Here is a 12,009-nt window from a genome sequence, read left to right as displayed (position 1 = left end):
GCATGGCTGTGCGTAGCAGCGTGTGTGTGCGAGGGATTGCGTGGAAGTGCTGGGCCAGTGCCAGCATTCTACCACAGCACAACACTAGCACGCAGCACCATCGCCAAGCATCACCCAGCACCAGCACGCACTAGCTGGCTGGTGCTAGCTGGCAGCCAGCACAACCCTCCTTGAAGCGGTTTGTGTGTGGGTGTGGGGACCAAGCAAAGCCTTGGGGAGCAAGGCTATGGTCCCCCCCACCTAACCTTGGGCATCACTCATAAGCATATAATTATGCCACTTATCGCGTTGCGATTGATCTTAATTATTTATTTTATTTGGAATTAAATAAATTCTTGATTTTACCAGCTCTCCCACATTGGTGGAAGATTGGAAATCAAGGGTGCATTTCCCTATAAATACCAAAGGCATGGGTATTGGGAAAGATACAACCTTGAGTGGAATTAAAAGGAAACTCTTAATTTGAGTAAACCTTGAGTGGAAAGATACAACCTTGATTCGTAAAACTCATAGTTTTATTTGTCCTGGTCTCGACTAACCTTCGAGACTTAGGACGCTCGGGTCGGGTTCGAGGGTACGATCCCGTCGGAGGCCTCGTGTTTTCGAGGTTCAAGTAAGAGCTCATAGTTGAGCGAAGCACGCGTCAAAGGTATAATCTTTTATCCTTAATTATGTTTTAATTATGTTTTGCTTGTTAATTACAATTATTATGAGGGCGGGTCTTGGCGGGTTTCTTTCCGCGTAGTGAGGGTCACTACGAAATCCAACATCGATTTCGACCCTTCTCCCCTTCCTACACCTTGATTTCGGTCATGGTTATGGTGGTTTAGTGGCGACGAAAGAGGGTGGGAAGGGTCGGCAAACGTCGCGGTGGGGCTGGGGTCTAGTTGCTGAGGGTATGGCGGCGTTGGGCATCATCGGCAGGGAGGTGGCTCGGGTCGCGGTGGAGTTAGGGTCTGGTGTAATTTTTAGGTGTATTTTATTTTATTTTTGAGAAAAAAAATTAATTAATGTTAATTACTAAATAAATTAAAACTTATTTTTTAGACCAATCACGTGGTGATACGTGTAAATTAAACTTAATAAAAAAATTACCTATGCAACCAATTACTAGTCACTTAGGACCATTTTGAGCGGATTGTGTATAATGGTCGAATTATTTAAAAAATATCCCAAAGGTGGGATTATTTTTCGTGGACGCCCCAAAGGTGGGATTATTTCGGGAAATTTTTCCAAAATAAAATGGATAGAAAATGAGAGATAAAATAAATGAGATGATAGAGTTTAAAAAAAAAGGAACTGAACTAGAGAGCGGCTCAAAGGATGGAAAAAAGATAATAGAAATATAGAAATATGGAATTAAGAAGGACTCTTAAGATATAACAATTAGAATAGGAGTAGAATTCTAAAAAATTATCTTTTAATAGTTTGACATGAATTAGGTTTTTAAGGGAGTTAAGACTCATGAGATAAAAATAAGATAATAAATATAAAATCCTATCTTATAAGAGTTTGGCATAACATAGAATTCTAAATGGAGTGGAAGATTGGTTATGACTCAAATATAGACGAGATTGACACAAAGAGATAAAAAAAGTTATCATCCAACACTAAAGATAGAATTCCTAAACTGGACATGTTGTAGTATTTTGATCATAACTTTTGATCTGTAACTCCAAATTGGACTAAACTAGCGCCAAATGAAAGCTAAAATCTGGGGCTATTGATCCATAGGTAAATGAATTTTTCAAACTTAACTTTGAGCCCCTCTATGATCATGTTGAGTACATTAAGTCACACAATGAGTCGAGTAATACCAAGCCTTGAGTCAAGCTCAAGCCAACCAATCATAATGAGTCAAATACACCATGTCTTGGGCCAACCCCAAGAAAACCACCCATAAAGTCCTTTGGCAAATATTTAATTTTACAGGATATACTTATTCATTGAAGCTTCTGTTCGGAGTCAATCGAGCAATCTCACCAAATCATCGAAGCTCCTGTTCGTAGGCAATCAAAAACCCTCACCATTCATCACCAATCCATCGAGGCTTTTGTTTGCTTCCAATCGAACACTGTCACCATTTGCCTTTCAAAGCTCTTTTGCTCAGAGACGCGTGGGCATCCCATTCAAAGGTCTTTGTTCAGAGACGCGTGGACATTTCATCCTTTTCAAAGGTCTTTTGTTTAGAGACTTGTGAACATTCAGCTCTTGTTCAGAAACGAGTGAACATTCCTTCGGTAAGCTCTTGTTCATAGACAAGTGAACATTCCTTGAGTAAGCTCTTTGATGAGTGACATTTATGTCACTCTTAGGAGTAGTGTTTAGGTCTCTTTCCTCTTAATTTCTTAGGTTTTTCTACCTCATTTCTCCTCTTATTGCTTCTTTATGTGTTGATAAAAAGTATGCTTATTTGTGCTTGTTTTGATAACCTTTATGCATCATTTTATCATCCCCTTGCTCTCGTGGTTTTTTGCTATCTTCTGTAGGTTCCATGGCGGTCCTAAGCACGGTGGGAGGCTCCTTGGCCAAGCTTGGAAGCATGGATAAAGGCAAGAGGAGCAAAGGGAAGGAGAGCAAGCAAGAAGAAGAAGTGTAAGAGGAGGTGTGGCCGAACCTCTGAAAGGTTCGGTCGAACTAAGGTGTGGTTAAACTTTTCAAAAGTTTGACCGAACTTCCAAGGTGGAAATGAGGCAGTTTCAAACCAATTTTCAGCGATTTTGCAGGAGGGGTCGAATCTCAAAAGTTCGACCAAGCAAGGAGCAGGGAGGTTTGGTCAAACCTACGTAGAGTTCGACCGAACCCACCCAGATGTCCGACCACACCTACCCAGAGTTCGGTCGGACCTTTTCCAAATCTCAACCGACTTTGTACGGACTATTTTAGGTCCCATTTTAGAACATTTTTGGGGTAGTTTAGATTAGCTTAATTTTCTTGTTTTATTTTCCCTAATTTAGAGAGAGAAACACTCTTAGTTTAGCTTTTTAGAGAGAGAAAGGGTGGATTTCTCCAATGTTGAGCTTGGATTTTGAAGAAGAAGCTTAATAAACCTCTTTTTAGACTTTTAACTTCAATTAATGAGAATTTACTTAATCTTTTCTCTTTATCTTGCTATTTAACTTTGCTTTAATGTGCATTTGTTTTGTTGATTACTCATTAATCATGCCTTTGGTTGTTGATTTCATGATTAACTTGTTAGTTGTCATCGATAGTGAGCATTTCTTTAGCTAAGGGTATGGGGATGATGTAGTTGGAATTTGTTCATGCTTTGGTTTGGAATTCAAGTTGATTGTGATTAATGCCTTTATTTGCTTAATGTTCTTCTATCTTCTTGCAAAGTGCATGTTGCTAGTTGATTGAGGGTGAATTTATGCTACGTGATGCGATAGTTGATCTAGCTAGATTCATTTAAATCGATTGCTACTTGATTGCACCTCCCAATATATGGTTCTAATGTGATAGCATAGAGGCTATATTAGGAGAAGCCAATTGACCCTACTAGGTGGCTAGATTGGACCTTATATCGATATTCAAGCATGTTTAGTTCATGATTAATTTGTTTCTTTTGTGTGTTCAAGTGAAGCCTACATCTACTCATTTCCTTTAGTGTTTTCATTGCATTGTTTCTAATTCATTTCACTCTTAGTTTTAATATCTTAGACAACTTTGTTCCCCCTTTTCGAGATAGATTAATTGTTGGTTGTGATCATAGTGTTAGGTTTTGTAGCGTCCAACGCTACACGGAAGAGAAACCTGCCCAAGACCTGCTCACTAATTAAAGCAACTAAATATGAAATCACATAATTAACAACATAAGAGAGAGAAAGAGAAAAGACATTCTTACCCTTGACGCGTGCTTCGCTTGATTCACGAGCTCTTACTTCAAAGCCCGAGCCACGCAAGTGCGTCAGCCTCCTACGGCTCGCACCCTCGACCCGACCCGAACGGTCTTTATCCCAAAGGTTAGTAGGTACTTGACCAAATAAAACTAGAGTATTAGGAACTTAAAGGTTTTCTTACTTTTCAAGGAGATGCCTTTTTGAGTTCAACTCAAGTGATTGTTCCCAAACCCAAAACTTGGGTATTTATAGGGAATGGAGACTTGATCTCCCTTCTCACATCAATGTGGGATATTTGCATTTTCCTCTATTTTATTTTAATTAAAAAACAAAATAAAATGCAAGGCAATCAACAAGCTCCAAGTGTCACATGGAGGGAGAGACCAGGTGAGGACCACTGATGTATGTGTTTTATACCATGTTTTACCCTAGTTTTATAGCGTATATTTGAATGGTTTTTAGGCTCTACGGAGCCGTTTCTCGCTAACAATCTCTTCTCTAGTGTGTTCAATCTATTTTATTGAGTTTCATAGGAATACGGAGATTTCTTGGATGAATCGGACCTGTTTTGGATGATTATGGAAGAGGCTGTTGAGTGAAAGATGAAGATTTCCCCAATGCCCTACCAAATACTCCATGCTCTAGCTACTAGGTCGAAGGAAGGAAGAGCTAACTATGAAGAATCATCATAGATCCCACATGCCCTATCGGGCATGTCATGCCCTGGATGACCGGGTAATGAGGAATGTTATTTTCATAGCTTCATTCAAGAAGTTGTTACGCGCGCCCGAACGGGCACCACATGCCCTGGTTGACCGGGCAGAAGAAGAAGAACACAGGAAGAAGGAAATTACTTCGTCCGCCCAATCGGGCTGGCTCCGCCCGGGCAGACCAGGCACTGTTGTGCGATGACCCGTCTTTAATTAATTATGGGATTCTATCTTTTTAGGGGTATAAATACCCCTTGTAATAACATATAGAGAACAGATTATTTATTTTCCCTAGTATTAGAACTACTTTAAAACCCTAGTTTTCTCTTCTTTAAGAAATTAATTTCTACTCTTAGTTTGGATCATTGTTCATCAACAATTCAAGTTCTTTCAATTGAAGCAATTGGTATTTATCTATTCTCTTTACTTTTACTTTTCATTGCTCATTAATTATGTTTTCTTTATTGAATCTTGTTTTTGATTTCGTTAATATGTGTGAGTAGATCCTTAATCCGGGATCGTGCAAAGCCCAAATATGATTGGTACATGAATTGAATCTTTAAATTCTCCAATAATAATCCCAATTGACATGCTTAATTGATTGTTTTTATGCCAATGCTAGATTAGGAATAATTTGTATTGTTATCATCCCTTTGTTCTTATCGCAATGAAAGTTGGGTATTAACAGGATTAGGGTATTTCAATTAAGGGTTTGAGAGTCATCACGGGAGTAGGTGATTAGATGATTCGAAAGTTAAGTTTTGTGTTTAATGTCCCTTATTTGCTTGATTCCATGGAAATAGGCTTGATAGTTGATTTGGGAAGCCATTGATAACTCGGAAGAGACCTTTGGTATTGTTTAGGAAATGCTTTTCTTCTTGTCAATCGATTTGTTATTGGGGGTAGATTTATTCGTGCATTGATTATATTCGTGGTAATGCTTGATCTTGGATGCTTTATTTCATTGATTATAATTTTCTCTAGATTAATTGTGCTATTTAATATATAAGTCATTAGTATTAGTCATTATTGCTTGGTTACTTGCTTGGTGATTGCTTGAGTCTGATTAATTAGGTGAACCTCAGTCTCTTGGGATTCGACTCTTACTTGCCCGACTACATAGTTAGGAGGAATAGTTAGGTTTATTTTTGTTAGGTACGCGACACGCCTATCAAATTTTAGCGCTGTTGCCGGGGACTAACAATTTCTTTCTATTTATTTGTGATTCGTTTTTACTAAGCCTTTTTCGTTTCTTCGGCTATTGTCTCTTGTGTTTTTGATACTCTACTTTTAGTTCCTTGTTGCATGCACACACGACGTTTAGGATCAGACGATTTAACAACTTTTGATTCTGAAATCGAAGCAAATGTAAGGAGACAAAGAGGTATAAGAAGAAGGAGGAATCAAAACAATAGAAACGTGGATGAAGGCATGAAATCTCTTTTGGAGTACGGTATTCCTGATACAACAACCGGACTCCTCTCAAGCGTTGTCAGACCACCTGTCACTGCTCAGAACTTCAAATTGAAACCACAATTCATTCAATTCATCTCCAATGATTCGTTTGCAGGCACATCTCATGATTGCCCAGTGAGTCACATTGATAATTTTTTGGAGAAATGCGATACTATGAAGTTAAATGTTGTTACAGATGATGCTCTTAAACTTCGCCTTTTTCCTTTCTCATTACGGGATATGGCGAAGGAATGGTTGAGAAATGAAGGTTCTGGCTCATTTGACACATGGGATAATCTTGTGATATTAGTAGAAAAAATGAAATAGGCACCGCAAAATGCACACCATTTTTAAAAACCGGTGCGAAAAATAATAGGCGAGATTGAGGGGAAGACTTTTCGCACCGGTGCTAACCAAACCGGTGCAAAAAATGAGTTAAGACTTGTTTAGTTCACCTGATTTAAGCTGATTTGATCTGATCTGATCTGAACTGATATTTGCTGATCTGATCTGATCTGAACTTATATTTTCTGATCTGATCTGATCTAAACTTATTTTTTTTATCTGATCTGATCTGAACTTATATTTTCTGCTTTGATCTGATCTGAACTTATTTTTTCTGATCTAAACTTATTTTTTCTGATCTGATCTAATCTAAAGTTATTTTTTCTGATTTGAACTTATTTTAATTATTTCAATATTCTACTTTTAATGTTAATCAATATTAATGTTTAATTATTATTATTATTATTTATTATTCTTACAAATATTTTAAAGAAACCTATAAGTATTAAAATTACTAGATAGTATAAGGTAATAGAATTGGAATATGTGATAATTTTATTATTTACAGTATCCCACTTCATAAAAACTAAAATACAGATTAAATTTATCATAGCTTTTTTCTACATAGAAAAAAGGAGATTTGACTTGTTTTTAAATACCTTAATTCTTAAATAATAATATAGATTTATGATGTATCGGATTTGATTTTATCGTTTGTTTGAACTAGCAACATTTTCTATGTTACTTTGTACTAATTTTGATTGTAGTAATGTGTAGCTATTATTATTGAAAACCTTGTACGTATACTCCCTTCGATTTTAAATACCTTCTCCATTTTTACACGTGGGGAGTTTTAGGAGAAATTGGTAAACGTAATAATATAAGGATGGGGTAAGTGGAAGAATATTTAATTGTATAAAGAAAAAGTATTTGACAGATTAGGAGGAAAGAAAATATGAAAGTTAAAAAAATAAATTATTTATGGGAAACGTTAGGCTTGTTATCAAAAATATGAAATTAAAAAAAATGAAAATATACATAATATGTTGTACGAAGATATTTATTTTTTTGTATAGGAAACGTTAGGCTAGTTTATTATTGCTTTTTTCTTTTTTTTTTGGAAAAAAAGTAATATTTTGTAAGAAGATATTCAAATATTTTTGTTAAAACCACTTGATCAAGTATTATTGTTTTGATCTGATGAGGGTGTTTCTCGGAAAAAGCAAAGTATTATGTTTTCCCTCCGTCCCTTATTGATAGTCCTTTTTGGCTAAATTTTAGTCACAAATTGTTCATCCCATTTGTTATTTCCCTCCGTCTACTTTTTTTCATATCCAATGTAAATTTATCTTTCCAATGTACTTTACTACTCATATAAATGCAGTTGTAAACGATGATGATGGTGTGGCATATCGAGGGCGTTCTGGAAAAAAAACATGGAATATTTTGGCTGCTTATTCCTGTGATAGACTTTTCACGTTTATCAATGTTAGATTTGAAGGTAGTGCTCATGATACTGTATGGAACCATTGCTTAACCGTACTAGAATTTCGATTTCCCCATCCACCTCCAGATATAATTTAGAATAGTGTATGTTTTTACTCCATACATGACACTATACTAATATGCCGTATAACTTTATTTTGTAGCAGGAAAATATTATCTAGTAGGTTCTGGATATCCGAATACCGTTGAATATTTTAGTCCAATAAAAGACAAAGATATTAGAACCCATATGCCCGAATTTCGAAAAAGTCCACCACCTCAAGGCATAATTGAACTTTTAATTATCTTCACTCTTCACTTCGAACAACGATCGAGAGATGTTTCAGACAATTAAAATCTCGATGGAAAATATTGACAATGATGCCAAATATGGGCACTAAACATCAATTTGCAATTATGGTTGCTACATTCACACTTCACAATTTTATATTCGATTACATGAGTTGGGTATACCCATTGATAGTGGTATAAAAATTGAACCAAGAGCAGATTATGATTTGTTTAACGAGAATCGTAAAGCTGTAATGAACGAAGTATAATTTAATATAGCGAAGGAAATTTGGAACTTCTTGTAATGAAAATTATATTTGTAAACGTTTATGATTTGGAGCTTATAATGAAATTTTAATTATCGTTTATCGTTTGTGCTATTTATTAATAATAATAATAATAATAATAATAACCATAATAATAATAATAATAATAATAATTTTTATAATAATAATAATAATAATAATAATAATAATAATAATAATAATAATAATAATAATAATAATAATTTGTATTTGATCTGAACTTATTTTTTGTGATCTGATCTGATCTGAACTTATTTTTTCTGAAATAAGTAAAAATAAGATGAACTAAACAAGGCCTTAATCGCACCGCTTCGGTTCGAATCGGTGGGAAAGCTGTTCGAACCGGTGGGAAAGCTATTGTAAAAAAAAATAAATAAAATGGGCCTTATCTTTTTTCTTTCTCCTTCTGTCTTATGTATTTCTCTTTCCTCGATCTCTCCTCCTCTCTCATCTGCCTCTCTCAGTCTCTATCATCTACAACAATGGAGCCTCAAACTCCTTCTCTCTCCTTCGATCTCCTTCTCCATAACCGCCGCTTTCCCTTTCCTTTTCTCTCTCATTCTCCATCACTGCGCCGCAAGCAACGCCGCTCTCCTTCTCCTTCTCAGTCTGAAATCGGCCGCCGTCAATTTGAACCAAATACAACAACAACAACAACAACAACAAACTTGAATCAATTATCGATTCAAAGTTCACAATTTCGAGGTATGTGCTCTTCGATTTGAAATCTAGGTTTTATGAATTTTTTATTTTATTTTTTATATTGGGGCGTTTGAAATCTAGGTTTTATGAATTTTTTTTTTTTATTAATGATGAACAATTGAAATTTTGAATGCAATTAGGGTTGGTGTGTGAACCATCAAATAGTTGAAGCCATGGTTCCGTTTGAATACAAGCCGTATTTGGATTCCAAAACATAGTAAGTGTAAATTCGATTTGTTTTGTTGAATGGGATAATTAGTTGAAGGTTTATGTTGTTGAAGGTGTATATGTGTGTGTGTTAATTTATTTAGGGTTGGTTGATGAGTTGATTGATTGCATTAATTTGGTTTATGTGTGTGGGAATTCAGCTTATTGTCGATTTAGAAATTGTCTGAGGTTGTTTTACTGGAATCACATTCAGAGGTTTAGTTCTTTGAATTCTTTGCTTGGGAAAAATCTTGTCTTTCTTCAAGTATAATAATATACACTGCATTTTAATTTTATTTTTCAGATTTTTTTGTAGAAAATTTCATGGCTTAGTGTTGAAATATGTTATTTAATTACTTTATTATGGGGTTGTGATTTTGTTGAATGATGCTGAAATCCAATGTTTTACTTTTGTAAGTAATTTTAAATGGGGTTGTGTTTCTGTTGTGATTCATGTGGAAATCTGTAAAAAAAAAATATTATTCCAATCTAAGGTTGCCTGGAATGCGGATTCCTCTACATGGGACAAATATATCACTGGTGTTTGCTTTTTCTCAATATAAGCTTAATCATGTAATTTCCTAATGGAAATCCAGTGCATCACTTCCTGATTTGTTCATAGTCGTAAAAGAGAAGAAAAATGAAAGTCTTATATGAGAGGCTGGGAGTACTATCTTTTTATGCTTATTAAAAATATTAAAAAGACATTGTGGCAAATGAGTTTTTACACTAAAATCTATGGCCTACTATATGCTGCTCAGTGGAGTTACACCCTAAGATTCGAGTTTGTGATTTAATCTACTAGATTTTGGACAAAATAGAGAACTTTCTTGCTCATTTTCCACTCAGTCAAAACATAATCTCTTTAGGATGCAAAGTGGCTTTATACGACCTTGCACACTTGGTTTACTCTGTCAGTAAGCTTAGAAGATAGAATTCATTATTTGCAACTTCTAATGACAAGAGATGACCTTTTATTAATGCTTATCCTAATTTCTGCTTGTTTTATTGAGTTCTAATTAAATTTATCCTTTCCTCCAGTTGAAGGTATTTCATTGTTTACATCTAAAAGGCCAAAATTGATTTGATGACAAATTCCTCTATTCCTTTTATGCTGTGGAAATATGTTCAGTGGTATAGAAATAAGGGCTAGATTTGTTTTAGGAAAATATTGTAAATAACCACCCCTAAAATTGAATTTACCACCTATTTTTTTGTTTATTTTAACTAACCACCCCTTAAAGTGAAAAATTTTAGAAATCTATAAGCATTTAGAAGCGCACATGGTCTATGTATATGTACAACTGTACACTGTCAAGAATGTCCACAAAAGCAACATATTATACAAGAGTAGATTCTTGCTGACTGAATTCAATTAAGAGTTGTCTTTTCAGCCTATCCCTCTCTTAACTTTTCTATGTCCTACTCTCCCTCTGTCTCTCTCTCATATCAGTACCACTGATAGGATTCCTTTCAGAACTCTGTTGCTTTTGACTGACTGGTCCTTTTCTATGGGGAGCAAGAGACAATCTCCACGGAATCTCCCTGCCTGTTATTTGCTTGAGCTCACTGCTTGTTTCCATAGTTTCCAAATCTTTCAGCCCTATGCTCTCCTTTTCTTTGCGGGATTATTTTTATTTATCGATAGTTTCTTTATAGCAAAACAGTGGTAAATCTTTCAGTTATGGGTTGGCTTGATGCAATCATTAGGATGAAACTTGTCTCTTGTCTGTCTGTATCCCATATCGTTTTGGTTATTTCTTCTCCCTTGGGTATGCTTACCTTAATGGAGGGTTTACTATATAAGACACAAGTGGAATATCAAACCTGGAAATTTGGTAAGCATCTTACTTCTCATAAGTATTGGTACCTTTCTTTAATGTGGAATTGAACATAAGATCATTATCCAAACAAGTACTTGGTACAAAGTTGAGGTTGTGTTAGCATAATAAATTAATGTTTAGATTCATCATATTTGCAAAATACTACTACTATATCGTGTCAACACTACTGCTTTCTTATATAATACTCTTTTTTTTCCTTAGAATTACTCATAAGAAAAGTGACAAAAAAGACCATAGTAACGCTGCCTATGTTTTGTCTGCTTCACTAACTACCTCTGGTTGTATTTTATTTTGCTCATATGCAAATTGTACATTTACGAGTCCTATTTTGTTTTTGTGGCAAGAATTATATATCTGACATCAAGGTTAAAGGTAATGTGTAGTTGCATTCATACTAAAAAGGTAAAGCTACTTCATTACTCTGTGATACAAACAAAAATGGATGTGTACATTTGCTGAATGGCTTCTATCTAGTTTCTTTGGTTGAATTTTTCATTTATCAAACGCCAACATTCAATCTGTTTTCTTGATGATATAGCCACCAACATAACATATGTGCTGAACTTCTGTTTGTGCTATCAAATTATAACTGTAGGTAATGCTAATGCATGTATTTGGCTTCTTTTTGGTGTTTGTTGTGCCGTCTGTGCTTGCTGCAATGAACTTGATGTGGTTTGGGAAGATACTCAGAGGATTGAAGAAGAAGTTAGCAAAGAGACAATGACTCAGTAATGGAATTGCATGGTATTTTCTTAGAATCTTTTTTCTTCGGTGTAAAAATGGTGGGTTGGAAATGTGAAGGCAAAGGGATCTTTTTTCTTCGTGAAGATAATTGTATCGCCATTTTTTATTTAGTTTTTTAAGTGTAATATTACAAGTTATTGAA

At 35.1% G+C, this 12,009-nt stretch overlaps 1 protein-coding gene across 3 annotated transcripts; it reads left to right on the top strand.

The window, feature by feature from the left end:
- The first annotated feature begins 8,634 nt into the window (after window positions 1–8,634).
- LOC110719065 lies at window positions 8,635–12,009 on the top strand. Of its 3 annotated transcripts, none has more exons than XR_002511013.1 (3): window positions 8,635–9,075; window positions 9,213–9,289; window positions 11,806–12,009. XR_002511013.1 is itself a non-coding variant. In XM_021897979.1 (2 exons), exons 1-2 carry the CDS (start codon window positions 8,784–8,786, stop codon window positions 11,853–11,855), a joined length of 429 nt encoding a protein of 142 aa, XP_021753671.1. In that variant the 5' UTR covers window positions 8,642–8,783; the 3' UTR covers window positions 11,856–12,009. The 3 variants fall into 3 exon arrangements, 1 of the variants encoding a protein (XP_021753671.1); XR_002511012.1 differs by having other exon boundaries at window positions 8,640–9,075; window positions 11,719–12,009; XM_021897979.1 differs by lacking the exon at window positions 9,213–9,289 and having other exon boundaries at window positions 8,642–9,075; window positions 11,719–12,009.

Source organism: Chenopodium quinoa, unplaced genomic scaffold (assembly GCF_001683475.1).
Source record: "Chenopodium quinoa cultivar QQ74 unplaced genomic scaffold, ASM168347v1, whole genome shotgun sequence".
NCBI classification, from domain to species: domain Eukaryota; kingdom Viridiplantae; phylum Streptophyta; class Magnoliopsida; order Caryophyllales; family Amaranthaceae; genus Chenopodium; species Chenopodium quinoa.
The sequence above is the reverse complement of the archived record's forward strand: the minus strand, read 5'-3'. Positions and strand labels throughout refer to the sequence as shown.